The following is an 18112-nucleotide window of genomic DNA, read 5'->3' on the forward strand; positions in this document are numbered from 1 at the left end:
CATGATCTTGTGACCTTGACCTTGTGACTAACATGAAAAATTGAGCTCCGTGGGGCTATGCAGGTGCCATTGGGCTAACCAAATACCGAAACCCCTGTCAGATTCGACAACACCCTCGGAGAAGATGGATTTTTATGTCAAAATCACAATTTTCTAAGTTCATGACCTTATGACCTTGGGACGAAAATGAAAAATCGAGCTCCGTGGGGCTATGCAGGTGCCATTGGGCTAACCAAATACCGAAACCCCTGTCAGATTCGACAAAACCCCTAGGAGAAGATGCAAATTGAAATCGGCTACACCCTAAAAACACATGTTATGGGCGGAGCCACGCCCATTTTCAGGAAAACACAACTAGATCATGATATTGTTTCGGCTGTGGAAATTCGCAAACCACCATTCAGGTCCCGTAGGTGAGATATCTCCAAGTACATGTGTAGTTAGCCCCAAATCCGTTGTCTAGAGGGAATTTATGTGATTCATTCGGGCTGCGACGCTTTGAGATAGCCGTTTTTCTGTTCTATCTTTATTTTGAACCAACCACGCTCCAACCCTCAGACAACAACAACAACGCCAACAGCCACGACCTTTACCTTCACAACTCAATCCCGCAAACATCGCATCACCGTCATTCCCAAACGGCACCATAACCATCAAACCACCACCGATAAACCCTCCACCACCCTCACCTCTCTCCTTCTACGGCCATTCCCGCACCACCTGTGAACACTGAGCGTCGGGCTGTCTTGGACTCGTTCAGCGATACGCACCGAGCCGCGAGCGCAGGTGGCGGCCTTTCCGAGGGGGAATTCGGATCGGGAACGCTACACGCCCACTTCTGATCCGTCCAATTAGCAAGCGCGGAGCGGCTTGGCCCCGCCTCCAGGCGCGTCTGTGTGGAATCGATATATGCAAATTCTAGGATCAGGGGAGGTTTACGCCCGCTTTTCCTCCGTCCAATTGGCGAGCGTGGCTCCGCCCCCGAGGTCGTCCTGGTCCGGATATTTGCATGTTGTTTTCTCCTGCTGGCCTATAGAACGGCGAGCGCGGGGCGAATCGTGGCAGAGTGTGGCAGTAGCAGTGTGTGTCGGCAGTCGGAGAGTGTGGCAGTCAGAGAGTGTGGCAGTAGCAATGTGTGTCGGCAGGGCAGAGAGGGTGGCGAAGTCATCGGTGTGGCATCGAGTTGGGTTCTGCAGTCAGCTGAGGAGAGTTGTGGGAAGAGGCAAAGGAGCTCGGGTCCGAGGCGAGAGGGACTGCGGTCGGCGACGAGGTCGCGGTGTGAGATCGCTCGTCGCGGGACCCAAGCCAGCCAGCCATTCTCCTCCCCCAGGGCATCAACAATTCCCCCTTTCCCCCGCGCTGAGATAGTGCAAAAAGGGGGCCCCGTTCCCACCCCACTCCAAACGTCGTGCCAACGAAACCCGCCAAGGAGCACGGAGTCGGGGCACAGCCACGCGGCCACATCTGCGGCTCATCCGCCAACGCGTCACGAGGACGCGGGTAGGACCCCCCCGGTCTCGCGGACATGGCCGCTTCTTCAGGTCACGCGCGCATATTGGCCTACAGGCCCGTCTGCCCCCTTGTCTATGAGGGTGGCTTCTTTCCTTTGCTTTTGAGTAAATGTGTGTTGGCGCCGTCTGTAAAGTAGAACTGTATAAGTGTTGCCGTGTGTACGCGTATTCGGTAGTAACTCTGCGTCATTGTTTCTTTTGTTTTAACTGCTATATGTGCATTTTTACTGTTTGGCTGTATATGTGTGCTTTCCGTGTGTCGCGTAATAAATGTGCATTGTGTGAACTGTTTTCCCGTTTCGCTTCGTCTTTTCTTTATTGCCCCTCCATCCTGCTTCACGTAAAGGGTTCGTAGTGGGCTTAATATGCCCGGTAATTAATCTGAACCGTCCAGGTCGGCGATAACACCGCTCGGTTATCCCGATAGCACAGAACGGGCCCCCCAAGCGGCCCGTGTCCGGAGTCGACCTGCGGCGAGGTGCGATCGCCCGGTCGACTATTCGCGCAGGTACTTAGCTAGATCAAATTTGGCAAGCTACCCTATCCTGCGCGGGTGGGCAATTGGCACGATTGTGGTGAAGTTAAACCCCCACCCGTGACTAGCTCCGGTGTTGGTCCGAGAGGGTCACGACTGAATTGTCCGTCCGGTGGGCGACGTGCCGCGATTCGAGTCACATGGCTGTCCGCACGCCGGCGGGCGCGAATTCGCAACAGCATAAACTTCCCACCAAAATTTCATCAGGATCTGATCAAAACCCACGGATCTATGCTCGGGACAGACAGACAGACAGACAGACAGACAGACAGATAGACAGACAGACAGACAGACAGACAGACAGACAGACAGCCAACAATAGCGAATATAGTGGTCACTTATATTTTTCGTGAAAATATTTTTTCGTGAACCAACAAAAAGAATACACCACAATTCGATGCACGTGATGCCGTCTATACCCAAATCACGAGCACAGCCAATGCTCCGCTCACGTCAATCGCGATTGCTGAGGACAACCTCAAAAGCCTTCGTGTGCATGTGTGCGTGCGCATGTGATCATTATGGAAGTGAAAACTGCTCTCAATCTCCACCAAGTGTTGCACACATGCTGGGGGTACAATGGTTTACTGATCCCTGCTGGATAGAGGGGGAATTGACCACTGACCCCTTCCGTAAGAACGGGTATTGCCACTTTTTCACTCCCAGACGGAACGGGTGATACTATGCCCAAAACACACCACCCCCCCCGCCCCCACCCCGTGAGGGTGGGGAGTCCACTTGCATTTTTTGCATGTACATATGGAATCGTGCAAGTGCTTTAACCACTGATCCTTGCCTGAGGGAGGGGGTATTGACACCATATTTAACTCTTGGGCGGAGCTAGTATCACTAGTGGGCCGACAGATAAGATTGCCAAAAGAATTATAAAATTACATTTCAGAACGAGAGAGTATACAGAACACCTTACTCCACACAGTTTTGATAAAAAAGCCATGGGAAGGATCTTTTTAACTCTTGCTTTGTCTTACCAAGCACAATCTATATTTCTGAACATGAGCACAATTTCCGAGCACGAGCTGCTATTTTTGTCTGAATCTCACTGTTACTTCACTTTCAGAGTGTGCAAAAATTTTGATTGGTCGAGACAGCGTAAGGCTTTGACCAATTACGACTAAACTGAAGGTTGTTGGAAGATAAAAAAGGCGATTCTAGTGTTCAAAAATTTAATTCAAGTTTTAAAGGCTGAAGGAAAAAAAGAAAAGAAAACTAAGCATTGAATTGGCAGTTTACTGCTGTTGATGCAGTCTTCTTTAACATTGTTTTATCTATTGTTTATAATATCACCCTATCTAGCAGGTTTTTTAGTTACCTGTGCCTGTTGTTCGTGTCCTTTTTGACATCCCTAAAAAAACAGGAAGTTTCCTGTTTGGCATTTTCAATTTTGTTTGACAGACAGACAGACATAATTGCTTTACTCCTCTGAATTTGGCAAATTGGATGGAATCTCATTACGAGTGCACAGAGACAAAAGTCCTGCTAAACTGCAAGTTTGTGTTCTGATTCATGTTCCGATTCGTGTTCTCCATTGTTCAAAATGTAAAATTATATCGAAATTGAGTAGTTCCTCGATCATAGACTGAAGTCTCAGACAAAGAGAACCAATTGCTTAACCTCGCTTTGCGCTTCACATGCAGGGTAAAAACAGCCCGAGTGTGTTTATGTGGCTGTACATACTGTCGCGTCTGAGTGCTTCCTTTGTATGTGAGCACACATGGACATGGTAATGAAGATTAATTTAAAGTGCCACATCCCTTGAATCTGGTTTCCATACTGAAACGCAAAAGAAACTTCCCACCTTTTAAACTTTCAAATATCAACAATAACACTTCGTGTAGTAAATGTGTGAACTTATTTGTGGACAATAGTGTCCTCACTGTCAGAAAAAACGGTCACGGATGGTCACTTGAACCTTCAATGGTCACTTCATAGTACAGCTGTTGAACAGCCGTTTTGACTGTCAGTGATTAGCCAAGGGGTAAGGGATGATTTTAATGAGCTGCACGTGATGTCTTGATATTGGCTTTAAAAAGGCCAGTGCAAAATGGGCATTTCAATCAACATGCCACGATTGTCAAGGGATCAACGGCAGTGTGCCTTGGGCATATACTGCAAGGCGGATTGAGCTACCGTGAGGTGGCACGTCGCCTTGGCTGTTCACACCAGACGATATCGGCCCTGGTGGACAGAGACACCCTCCACAACTCTGCAGATGACAGACCTCGATCAGGGAGGCCAAGAGTCACCACTGCAAGGCAGGACAGTCAGATGACTTCAGACATTGAGGACTGAGTGGAACAGAATCCAGCAGCAATCCATCCAAAGACTGGTAGGCAGTATGCGCCGACGATGCACTGCCTGTATCCAAAACAATGGTGGCCACACACGCTATTGAAATGGGACTGGCATTGCACCCTGTGCTGTTCTGTACTGTAGAACAAACTTATGACATGGTGTATCTTGGTCAAAAACTTGATATGTCATGAATAAAATGCCAATGTTTCAATTCGCAATTTTTGGTTTGTTTTATTTTGAACTGTTACAATTTTATTACATTTCAAACAAGTGGTAAGTTTCTTTTGCGTTTCAGTATACATTTTTGCCACCTACCATTTGATTTGATTTTTGTTTTACTATCCCCTGTGTTTGTGTTATCCTGTTGGCAAAGTACACCACTTAGGGGTGCCATGGAGGATTTAGGTGTCGTGTCTTGAAGGGGGGCGGGGGGGGGGGGGAACAACTTAGAACAGTACTCTGTCGAGCGCATACCTCTGCCAGTCTGAACAGTTTACATTTTGTATCCCAATGATGGTTCCGGATTTGAACCAAAATATAATCGGCTTGTTATTGTCACTTAACCAACTCATCCACCAAGTTTCGTCCGAATCCATCCACAACTTTTTGCGTTATTGTGCTCTATATCATTTTGGCCCGATCTCTCAATGGTGAAGAATCACAAAATATTCTGGTATCCGGATCCTGATGCTGACCAAAAATGTGCACTGCTGCCGGTCACCGACAAACACAAAATTCAGAACGATTGCTCGAACTGTCGACAAAAATCGTGTGACAGATGCTACAGACCAACAAACTTGGCAAAATGATCTTGCCAAAAAAATCTCGTAACAAAAAGACAGACAAACAGACAGACAGAAGAGGGGTAAAAACATAACCTCCGCTGGGTGTGCTCTGGCTTTCAAAAGGAATTCGCCACTGTAGCTAATCCAGGTTTATAATGATTAGCCACAGGAGAAAGGAAATAGCCACATATTTTATTCAAAAGTTTTTTTTTTAGCAATATGAAACAATAAGTTAATTTTAAGGTGGATGTGTGAGTTTGATGGGTGAGGTTGGTTTGATGAGTGAGTTGGATTGTTCAGATTGGTTGGATGAGTGAGTTTGACGTGTGAGATTGGTTGAATGAATGACCATCAGGGGACGTGGTGATTGTGAGGGATGGTGGTGATGGTGTGTGTGTGTGTGTGTGTGTGTGTGTGTGTGTGTGTGTGTGTGTGTGTGTGTGTGTGTGTGTGTGTGTGTGTGTGTGTGTGTGTGTGTGTGTGTGTGTGTGTGTGTGTGTGTGTGTGTGTGTGTGTGTGTGTGTGTGTGTGTGTGTGTGTGTGTGTGTGTGTGGGGGGTATGGTCGTTCTGCCTTTAGTAGGTGGTAGTGGGGGATGGGGGTGGTTGTGGACCAGGAGTGGACCAACCTCATGCCAGTCAAACTCACTCATCCAACAAATCTCACCCAACAACTTCACTCATCCAACCAATCTCACACATCAAACTCACTCATCCAACCAACCAAAGTCAACCATCAAACTCACTCATCCAAACAAACTCGTACTACTACTGATTGTGTCAAAACTCACCTGGCAACCACTGACCCAACGGAGCGTGTAGCACCGAATCATGCCAAATCATTCCGGGAAAAATTTTTTTTTCTAAAAAATAAAAATTTGAGACGAGAATCATGGGAATCATGCGTAATTTCGGTCGATTTTTTTTTTATTTTTTTTTTTTTTACTTGAAACTAGTTTAAAACTACTAAAGTTAGTATATACTAGTACGTGCCCATAAAAAAATACTAATAAATAAATATTCAAACCGCGAGCAACAACCACACAGGCCGTTTCTTCGCTCTCGCGTGCCCGTACGTGCATGGCCCGGAAGTTCGCATATTATTCGCAGTTACGATTATTCGCAATTTAGTTTTAATACTCAATTATCCAATTAGCGCCAACGTATTTTACCTTTTCGCAATGTCATGGCAAGGAAAAACAAAAAGAAGAGAAGAGAGAGAAAAAAATTTACTTCCTGGTTCGGAGCATACCAGCACTCTGATGTTACCGAAATTTATGCACCGTCTAATATGAAAACGATCATAACTTGGGGCATTGTGTTTATCTATAAATGCGCTAAAGAAATCGAGAAATTATTAGAATACACGAAGTCATCACTATCCGGAAATCCGTACGGTGTAACCCGTAATGGGGAACGCGGCTGAGCTTCCCTTCCCCATCAGCCACGCCCACGCAACAACGTGTCTTGTCATTGGTTTGGTAAATAAATGGCCATAACTTGGGAAGCACTTGTCCGATTAATATCAAACCTTGAAAAGACACATCCTCAGGTCCCCATCAATATACCTGGCAAGTTTCAATTAGATCGGACCAGTGGTTGTCGAGAAACAGCGGTCACGCGCGCGCGCACACACACACACACACACACACACACACACACACACACACACACACACACACACACACACACACACACACACACACACACACACACACACACTGCTGGAATTATAGATAGATAAGCTTGTACGAAATCATGCGTGATTCTTGTAATCAAAACATACAAAATGGCGGCCGTCTCGGCCGTCTCAACGAAGGTTGAATTCTGTGCTAAAATCACCCAAAATTCGTCTAAAACTGGTAAAAAAAAAATAAAAAAACCCACTAAAACATGGATTAGCCACAGTGGCTAATGGGTGGTTTAAAATATTAGCCACAGGTAAGGGGGATTCGCCCTGTGGTGACGTGGCGAGCGGCAGCGCACACCCGGCTCCGTCCAACTTCGGTGGCAGAGGTAAGAACAGTTTCTGATAATTTGAGGCTATTTAATTGTAATGGTCCTTGTTGTGCACCTGTCCATGGGCTCTTGTATTATTTTAAAGTGCAAATGTGGAGATCTTTATTTTCTCATTGAACTTCAAAAAAAATAATTACTCTAATTAAAATGAAGTACTGTGTCTCATTTGTTTTTATCTAAACTTTAACTATAGATCAATTTTGGCACTGGGAATGGCTGTGCAGGACATTTGGTCTTTTCATTTATCTCATCACTTCTATTTTTGCAGGTTAATTATCATTTAAGATATAAAAAGAAAGTTGAGCAGTTTCCGGGAGTTATATGCAAAGTTTGTTCAGAAATTAAGGTCTTTTTTTGTCTGAGAAGGTCTTTTGTCACAATCTGTGGAGTCACATCACTTTTCAACATGTTCTCCTGCTTTGTTCATACATTTACATTATTGACGTACCCACTTTGGACATCCACATCATCCGTGTCATTGTGGGGGTGTATTGCTGAACCCGAAACAAATTTGGAAGTGAATCATTGCCGACTCGTTTGATTCTGTGATTCTATCAACCAGAAGTAATTGATCACGATCTGATGATTAAGATCGAGATCCAGAGATAAGGACTTTTACCCATGAGAGCAGCTCTGCCAATTACTCCCACATCTGAACCACAACTATTTTGCAACAAATACATGTTAAAAGATTCCCCATAAATTTAAACCAGGTCATAGCCTGCCTTTTGGACTGCAGAGCTTCCTCTCAGCTTTGTTACCTGGGGCAGTTTTACAGCTGGGAGACGACCCAGCAGTCCAAAAGGTAGTCCTGGGCCTGCACTACATTGGCAAGTAATCTTTTGTATCACTCCTTTGAATGTTTTAAAGAAACAACTGCAAGCTCCTCACTTGTGTATTCAACTCGGCCATGTTTGAAAAGTACAGCACCTAAAACGTGAGCATTAAAAGAACGTGAACACTCATGAGATACAGCAACACATCAGATACCCCTTTTGACATATAAATACATTACATCCTCAAAGTATATTGCTGTAAAATTCCATCCTGTGTGATGCACAATTTTTTTTTTCATACAGTTTCGAGCAGACTTTAATTTCCTCATGCACCTCTAAAATGCCATTTATGCAAAATTATGGAATTTTAAAAGCTCACCCACTATCCTCTTTCACTGTGTTTATATTCTCCAAGTGTGGTTTGTTTTTTTTATTGATTGTAAATGTTTTTTCCTTTAGCTGACGATGCCTTCACCCATGCCCGAGTTCCTCAATGTACATTACATTTGTGAATCGGCGTCTCGCCTCCTATTCTTGTCCATGCACTGGGCTCGTTCTATCCCTGCATTTCAGGTGCTTGGGTAAGTGTACCTTCCTTCGCACATCACTTTTAATAGTTGGTATTGTATCAGCAATGTTAGTGATAAGTAAAAGGTATCTTTGTAACAGGAAAGTTGGTATAACATCCTCCAATTTCTTGTGGCCTGATTATTTGAAAATATATTTTCAGGTGTTTTGGGAGTGAGAATGGATGGATAACGCATTGTTTGGCCTCTGTGCGCAATTAAAGATGTAAAACGTCGTTTGTATAATTACCCCGTGTGTGAAGTACAAAGCAGGGTTAAGCAATTGGTTCACTCTGTCTGTCTGTCTGTCTGTCTGTCTCGATAGATGTCGGTCTCTGATCCAACACTATAGAACACGAAACAGAACATCAAGCTGAAGACGAACCTGCAGCTTAGCAGTACTTTGGCTCTGAATTTGGCAAATTGTACAGAATCTCATCCTGATCATGCATACGCAGAGAGGAGTAAGGTAATTGTTTTCTTCTGTGCTTGTCTGGCAGTCAAACGAAATTGAAAATCATTCCAAATAGAAAACTTAGTTTTGACGGACGTCATGAAGGGCACACACAACAGACAAGTAATCTTTTGTCACACACAACAGGCATGAATAACTCATTTAATTAGTTGAATAAGGTGGTGGTGTATAAGAGGGTGCATCAACAGTGGTAAACTTCCAACAAAAGTTGTTTTTCTACATCCTTTATAACCTTTGAATTAAATTATATACTTGAACACTGGAGACCACAAATCGCCTTGTTGGCACTTTCAAAAACCTCCAGTTTAGCAGGACATGGGCAAAATATTACACCATTTTATGCCATCTCGACCAATCAAATTTGCAGCTCATGATGCAAAACATAACTTTCTTTATCATTTAATGTGGTTAGTAGTTTTTCTGGAGATTTACCTTTTATATTAAATGACTGTTTGTAATCACTTAACCATTCTTTTCTTGGACTTTCTTTATCAGGGGCATAAGGTAGGTCTTTATGTTTGTGATGTTGTTCTGGATATTTTAAATCAACCTCAAAATAATATCCAACTTCAGCTTCATCCAATTCTTTTTAAGAGGAGATGACAATGTCTTGTAAAACTTTTTCATAATGTTTTACTTTAACCCATTTAAGTTTTCTATCAGGTAAAGATTGAGACAAAGCCCACCCATACAAATTGATACATACATACCCATACAAAACGAAGTTTTTGCAAGATATGTTAGTCAGCTTGCATGTTTTTTTTTTGTTTGTTTGTTTGTCTGTAATCACGTATAAAAAATTCTGCAGAGCACATTTATCATTGGAAATTTTTGTAACTTCGCATATCAGAGGCCTATAGAGGTCCCTTTCAGCGCATAAAATTTTGAAGGTCAAGGTCACTTTGTCGCAAATCAGGGGAGTCGACGAAACCCTTATTTTTGAGTAATTTTGATCGGATCGTCTTCAAACTTCATGGGAATATAGTTCATGGTCTGGCGCTCAGCTGATTAATTTTTGGTGGCGATTGGCCTTGACCTTCATGGTTAATGCCTGAGGTCAAACACATTTGACCCCAAGGTCAAATTTTCAAGTTTTAGGAACCATATCGTGTAATACCTCAAATTGAACACCTCGATGAGTGCTTTCTAGATATGTCAAGCTTGGGACATTATGACGTCATTTGGTGACGTTATGAGGCAAACGCATATTTTTCATGGTTACTCTGTAGAACGATTCTCATCGGAATCTCTCGTAGGCAGATATTCCTCAAGGAGTCACTCCTGGTGGATAGCAGCTCTGTTCACCTCAGTGTGACCTTAAAGAAGTCACACGTGGTCACCTTTTGGCAAGATACGGGTCACCCTGCGGGTGACATTGGTTTATTTGTTTGTCTGTCTGTCTGTTCGCAACTTTACGGCAAAACGGCTTTAGCAAACACTATCAAATTTAATCCACAGGTGGGCAAAGAACCTTGGATGACCCCATTAACTTTTGGGTCCAATTGGATCAAAGGTCAAGGTCAAGGTCACAAAAAGATCAAAATCGTTTTTCGCTCATAACTTCGTCAAAAATGATCTGATTTAATTCAAACTAAGCTTATAGTGAACCTTATTCTATTTGTCACTTATAATCCTACCCATTCCTATAGTGAAAAATGCATATTTGTGAAGATCGGTAGGGTCCGAAGTTTTGGGGGTCATGGTCATCGGTCAAAATTACAAATTTTCCATTAAAACTAAAACATGGTTACGAAAATACAACTTTACGGGAAAACAGCTGGCTCAAACACTGTCAAATTGTATCCACAGGTGGGTAATGAACCTCGGACGACCCCATTAACTTTTGGGTCCAATTCGGTCAAAGGTCAAGGTCAGGTCACGAAAAGGTGAAAATCGTTTTTCGCTCATAACTTCGTGAATAAATGGGCGGGATTTGTTTTGCCTGGCACTACTTGTTCTTATTATAATTGGGAAGATATTTGTTATTTGCTTTAGCATATCTCTTGGAACATACTTGAGATATTCCTCCTCTTTTAGCCTTCCCTATCAATAAAAGCATATCTATATCACTGATTAATTCCAAATTTTGTTTTGTCATTTTTAACAGAGCACTCCAAGCCAAACCCGGGGCTGTGTAATGGTGAACGGGGTCTAATCCATAAGAATTTTTATTATGACAGACTGTTCAAAAAGTTTCAAACACATCAGCCAATAATAGATCAGTTTTAAGATACAAATAATGATATTCTCCAAGATTCTTTTTATTAAACTTCTCCCATCCTCTTTAGCTTGTGTTTATGTGCATGGCTCACAAATATGGGTACACATACTGTTACACAAAGGGCAAAAAAACAGTTTAGGGAAACATGAAATGCAACCCATTATGTTAATCTGCATGTATTCAAATAGCTAAATCTAAATTTTTAGACCTGCAGCACGTCCGGTTTTAAAGTTACCACTGAATATATACAACACTGTAAATACACGTTCGAATTTCGAGCTTGGCGTCAGCGTTATGTACGGAATCAGATGAAAAAAACAACGTAAATATTATATTTTGGGATAAGAAACAGATAATTTTTACTCTGCCTTTTTAAACGGGCTCAATATGTGACAGGAAAAAGAAAAATACAACACATTTTGAGAGAGTCCAATGTTATAAATTACGAAGAAAACACAGACGCGTTCAGTAGCAAAGAAAGCCACACTTTGAAGCAAAAAATAACGTTAACATCGAATCTATTTCTTTCGAACTTTTGAAAATAATCACTTTAAACATGAAAAGAAAAACATAATTCTTACCTCTCGGATCCTCACGAAGCACCAAAACAATTGTAGCGTTGGTTGAATTGAAGAATTATCAGAATTATCAGAAGAATTCATCCGGGCTCCGACGCTTTGAGTTAGCCAGTTTTCTTTCTCTATCGCTATTTTGGACCAATAATCCCGCAACAACTCAAACACTGCCACCTTCGCCTCTTTACCTCCACAACTCCACCCCGCAAACATCGCTTCACCGCCATTCCCAAACGACGCCCGCCAACAACCAAACCACCACAGCAAACCCGCCACCACCTTCGCCTTTCTCCTTCCACAACCATCAACCACACCACCTGCAAACACCGAACGTCGTGCTGTCCAGGGCCCGTTCGGTGATTGTTGCCGAACGCGTCGAGCCACGAGTACAAATGGATGCCTTTACGGGAGAGGAAATCGGATCAGGGGAGGCCCACTCCCCCTTTTTCTCCGTACAATGGGCGAGCGTCGGGCGGAGTGGTCCCGCCCCCAAGCGCGATGCATGTGGACTCCTTGTAGGAGGAAATTCGGATCGGGAGAGGCTCATGCCCCTTTTTGCCTGACCAATGGCTAAACGTCGGGTGGCGTGGCCCCGTCTCCAAGCGCGTTTTGATCCGCGAATTAGCATACACGCTCCTCCCCCGGTCTATAAAGATGCGAGCACAACGCGACTCGCGTGTGCTGTGCTGTGTTGTGCTGGGCTGGTCGGTGCTGTGCTGGCTGGGCTGGTCGAGTGAAGACGGAGGTCGTCGTTGAGGTTGTCGTTGCGGGGGCTGGTCGAGTGAAGACGAAGGTCGTCGTTGAGGTTGTCGTTGCTGGGTCGAGGGACGAGTCGCGGAGTGAAGTAGGGATGCGAAAGAGGGGTCAGGGGCGAGAGTTCGCCGGAGTCGGTGCGGTCCCAAGGCCCCGCTAGCGGGACGGAGCATCCGCCATTCCCCTCTCTCCACCCCGAGCATCAGCAATTCCCCCCATTTGCGCTGAGATAGCGCGGGTAACCCCGTCCGTTCCCCACCCCGACCGTGGTGTCGACCGACCAACACGTGCCTGCGCAACACACGCATCAAGGAGCTCACCGACCACGCCAGGGGCACGGAGTCAGGCACGTTACGCTGACATCGCGGCTTGCCCGCCATCGCACCACGAGGGCGCGGGTAAGACTCCTTCGGTCTCGTGGACCTGGCCGCTCACCCAGGTTCCACATACATTTGGTCCACGGACCTGTCTTCCCCCTTGCCTATGAGGGTGGCTTTTATTTGCTTTTTGTGTAAATGTGTGTGTGGCGCCAGTCTTTTAAGTAAACCTGAATAAGTGCTTGTACATTGCTTTATGCTTTATTCGGTGGTAACTCTTTTGCTTGCTTTTACTGTATGACTGTATATACGTGCTTGCTTTCACTGTATGGCTGTAAATACCTGCCTTGTCTGCGTGTGTAATAAACTACTTACTTGTTGAACTGTTTTCCTGTTTCGTTGCGTCCTTTCCTTCGTTTGAAAGTTCCATCTTGCATCACGTAAGGGAATGGTAGTGGGTGTAGACACCCAATAAATAATCTGAACCGTCGAGGTCGGCGATAACTCCGCTCGGTTATCCCTGCAGCACGGAACGAGCCGCTTAAGCGGTTCGTGTCCGGAGTCGACCTGCGGCGTGGTACAACTCCTCGGTACGCTACCCGCGCGGGTACTTAGGTATATCGACATTCGGCGATTCACCCTATTTCATGCGGGTAGAATGCGGACTGGGTTGTGGTGAGGTTAAACCCCCACCCGTGGCTTGCTCCTTGGCGGTAGTTCCAAGATGGTCACGACTGAATTGTCCATTCCGGTGGGCGACGCGTCGCGATTTGAGTTACGTGGCCGATCGCACGCCGGGCGGGCCAGAATTCGTAACATTGGTGTCAGGAGTGGGATTCAAATCCATCCCGCCTCCAACTAAATTCACGGGGATCGGAACAGGGGTGTGCGAAGCAACCCCCCCATTCCCCCCAAATTACGAGCGAGCCAAATTTAATCCCTTACGAGAAATAAGATGGAGTCTCAAGGCGAGCGGGAGCCAGGGTTAGAAATGGATTTGGAATTGTTAGTTCCATGGTCCAGGATGAAATCCCCGAGCAGGAAATGCTGGTTATACAGGACGAACTCCCCCAATCAAAGCCAGAGCCCGAAATGGGTGCGGCAGCGGCCGCGGTGTATGACACCTCCCCTCCCCCTCTCCGCCAAACCCCCCCGATCCTGGCCGAATCGGCTCAACCGAGTGCACCCGACATGGCCCAGCTATGCGCCATGCTGGCGGGAATGAACGCGAATATGCAAAACGAAATGAAGGGGAATTTAAAAGAAAATGCGAAAGTAATAAAGGAAGAGATGAAAAATGGAATGAAAGAAGAAATGAAAACACTGCGGGGTGAGATGCAGAAAATTGGCCGAAGCCTGCAGGCGGGCATGAAGGCAATAGCATGCAGTGAAACGCGGACAACGGAGTGCGTAATGGCGACGCAACATGTGGGAGCGAACGAGCTTCGGGGGAGTGCAACGGCTGTCAGGCCCGCAATGAAGGCGGGTGAGGGCAAATTAATTCGGGGGACGTGTTGGGCGAGGGTAGTGACAGAGAAAGCAACCGTGACGGTGACAGAGGGAAAAATTAAATGGGGTGACTGCGACGTGTGAGACGAGACACGAGGTGACGACGGAAAGAATAAAAGAAATAACAGAGACACGGGCGGTAGAAACGGTGGAGGAGAGACTACACGATGAAGACGGGGTTAAGGACGAGCACACACACACGGAGGTAGTGGAGGATAATGGGGGCGAGCTCGCAGAACGTGTTGGGACCCGGTGCAAGCAGCTGGATAGCCTCCTTCGCGAATGGAGGGAGACGCTATGCTCCCTTGAGGCGGATCACGACCAGGCAGGTCCGGTCGTGCCGAGCGAGGGTGAAGGGGCGAGTGCTGTGGACGGGTGCACGGAGAGCTTGGGGGGTATAGAGGCCCCGGAACCCCTTGTGGTGGCACTAATCCCCAGTGCGATTGTCCCGGTGCGTGTATTTACAAGTGTGGCAAAATGCGTGCTGCAGCGCACGCATAGTGTGGGTGCAAGGGCGTGTGTGAGAGAGACCGCGTGTGTGTCAGAGACCCCGTGTGTGGATCAGACCCCGTGTATGGATGAGACCCCGGGTATGAGTGACACCCCGAGTGGGAGTGAGACCCCGTGTGTGAGTGGTGTGGTTGCGAGTGTGCCGGAGTGCGTGCCTCCCACCACACCGTGTGTGAGTGGAACCACGTTTGCGAGGGAGGTGGCATGCGTGAGTGAACGGCCGAGTGTGAGAGGGACAGCGTGTGTGAGAGGGCACTGTATGTGAGGTAGATGACGGTGGGCATGAGAGAACATGCAGCCGCGTCTCCTGGAGTGAGTGTCATGGAATGGTGTGTGAGCATCGTGACACGCAGGTGTGCGTGGGTCGAATGGAGGTGATGACGGCGACAGAGGGACAAAGGCCGAGTAGCGGCCATAGCTGTTTTGGGGACCGCGCCGGGTTTACATTGCAGCGAGCGCGAGGTTCGGGCCGTGCTTCGCACGAGACCGCTACGTGCGCGCTTGCGGGAGTGAAACCCGGTCCGGAAATGCCAGCGGTAGATGTTGCCAATCCCGCGGACGGACAAAGGTTAGGCTGGATTACGGATTTGGACCGGATGGGTTCTCCACGCGAGCGTGTGTGTGAAGCTCTGACGGACAGAGCACGTGTTCGTGTGGGGAACCCCTCGAAACGCGAGGCTTGTTTTTTGATGCGCACGGTGACGTCATGGCTGCACGTGTGGTTTGAATCCGGCAGGGGGGAGACCCCTGCCGGATGGTACCGTCCAAGAGGGACAAGGTACGCGAACAGCTGCCATCACGTCACGTAAAAAAGCGCAGGTTGCGAGTTGCTGCGCTGATCCGCGTGCAATAAAAAAAAATAAAAAAGCAAGCCTCGCTTCGGGTGAAAAGGATTCCCTGGGCAAGGGGTGGAAGACCCCCTTGGACAGGGCACAGGATGGCACTAGCATAGGCGGAAGGGTTCGCTTAGCGAAACCGGCTTCATGGGGCAGGGGTAAGTCCTCATGGGGCCCTTGGAATGGATTAGTTAGAGGGATTGTAGTCAGATTTAGGAAGTGAAATGGAAATTGATTTGAGAACAGTGACAGACTTGTGGATGTGTAGAGGGGACGTAGCTTAGCTACGTAGTGTTAAATGGAACGTGCTGTAGTGTAAGGGACGACGAGGGAGCACGAGTTAGTTAGGGGATTATCAAGCAGGATGGCAGAAATCAGTGAAGTGTGAGTTGAGAGAATTATAAGGAAACATGTTGAGTGAGTGAGGCCAGCGGGCCTGAGTGTATGGAGCGAATGTGGAATGCATGGTGCGATGAGTGATTGGGGGGAGGAGTGATTCCCGCCCAAGGGACCCCGGGGTCAGAGTAAAGTGAGTTAGCTGGGTTAGTTAAATTGACAAAACAGAGGTCGTTTTGTTGTTGGTGGGAAAGTAGGCTCGATACCCACTTGGAGGGGTGCAGGAGCCCTGTTGACGGGCTGGGAGCGTGGCTGCGAATGGTGAGTATCGCTGAGTGGGTACACCGGGCAAGTCGGTCGCGGTAGGCCAAGGGCCCATGGGGGTCGGGATAGCGTCGTGGGCACGGGTGCGCTCGCATGATGCAGGGGCCTGGGGCGCCATTGGCCGCGTGGGCAGTGTCGTGGGCAGGGGTGACCCTCGGAAAGGGGCCCGGGGCGCCAGCTTGCCAAGTGAGCGTTTCAGGGGAGTCGCCAGGGAGGGCACTCCCCGGTGTTTAGGGAGCTGCTAGGCTCGGAGGCAGTGTAGTGCCCAGGGGTGCCATCGTCGGAGAATCAGCAGAGGGTAGTTCCTGCCAAGGGAGCCACGCGTCCCAGCCGTGAGACCATGTGAGGGCACGGGAAGAAAATTGGGGGTCATGGCCCAAAATTGTGAGGACACCAACACAGGCGATGGGAATCCTGGTTGTTAGAACCAATAGTTTAAGCGAGAGGCGCTTGTTGAAAGCCCCGGGTTAGTTCAAAAGTTAAATGGATAGGGTAGATAGGAAGTGTACCCCTCCGCACCATCCATCCCTTCGCTCACGTTGTGGGCCGCTGGACCCACTTTGGGTAAAGATCGCTGAAATCCGAGGAGGCCATGCTGAGGCTTGAGTTGGGCCTCGACACAGGATGCTAGCTCTCCCTTATTCCCCTCCAGGAAGGGAACGTAGGGGTTGGGAGTAGGCTTGGGGACGATAGGTTAGTCGAACAAGGACGATAACGGGGGTTAGGGGACGATTTATAGAGGGAAGTGAAAATAAAAATAAAAACAAAAAAGAATAAGTTTGGCCTAAATTGGGTTTTGACAAATAAAGGGGTGGGTATGGTCAGAGACAGGCAAAGGCGATAGGTTGGGAGGGACACAGGTAGGTCCGAGCCCGCCTTCCGAGTGGCCAGCACCACCACACTCCCTCCACCAACCTCCATCTCAAGGCAAGGTGCCGGCCAACTTCATCTGCTGGCTGTTTACTGCAAGGCCTGTGCCAGCCACTTCATTGGCTGGCTGTTGCTGCAAGGCCTATGCCGCTCGATCGTCTGCCGGCTGTTTTTGCTACAGCGGCTTTGTCATGCCATGCCTTGCCTGTTGACTTTTGCCATCCATGCCTACTGCCCTCGTCATCTTTTGCCCCGTTCTGTTTTGCATTCCCCCCCCCCCCTTTGGTTCATTACCATGTGCGCCAGGATCATTGCGCAAGCCGCGAGGACTGCCCTCTTGGCAGCTACAACACGGGCCTGCAGTGGCGACCCGTGCACCGTTCTTTGTTTGCATCCATCCGTCCATCCATACATGCGTCGTGTTCATTGCGTGTGCCACTTGAGCTGGCACGGAGACTGCATTTGCGCAGCTCATGCGCCGTTTTGTTCACTGCGTCCATGTTAAAAAGGGGGAGGGTCCTGGACTGCGTTTGAGCAGCCAGCCACGTTCCCTGTCACCTGCATTACTTGAGCCAGAGACTGCGTGCGAGCAGCCTGGCTCCCTGCTGACTTTTGTTTTTCTCTTTGCAGAGTCCATTGATCCTGGGCCATGGAATAGTGTAAATTATATGGTTAAGGTGTTAAGTTGTGTATTGTATATGAGTGCGCCCCCGGAATTTTATTTAAGTCGTCCGTATGAGTGGGTTTGTTTAGTTAGTTACTCAGCCCGTAGGTTATTTATTTTGGTGACATGAATACCATGAATATCGCACTCAGGGATCCGAAGGTAAAACGTACTAGGGGAGAACTACACATGATGGCACACGAAAATTCGACGACTCGG

At 47.4% G+C, this 18112-nt stretch overlaps 1 protein-coding gene across 11 annotated transcripts in view; it reads left to right on the forward strand.

Annotated features, from left to right (window-relative positions):
- The window catches only part of LOC147033197 (nuclear receptor subfamily 2 group C member 2-like), a 141618-nt gene that overhangs the window by 82821 nt on the left and 40685 nt on the right, over positions 1-18112 (forward strand). For all 11 annotated transcript variants that reach the window (XM_085871334.1, XM_085871332.1, XM_085871325.1 and 8 more), the window contains one exon: positions 8397-8518. In XM_085871334.1, the coding sequence (XP_085727460.1) occupies positions 8397-8518 (122 nt within the window). The remainder of the gene's footprint in view (positions 1-8396; positions 8519-18112) is intronic.

Source organism: Eptatretus burgeri, chromosome 2 (assembly GCF_056783735.1).
Source record: "Eptatretus burgeri isolate ZD-2024b chromosome 2, Ebu_testis_v1, whole genome shotgun sequence".
Taxonomy (NCBI): Eukaryota; Metazoa; Chordata; class Myxini; order Myxiniformes; family Myxinidae; genus Eptatretus; species Eptatretus burgeri.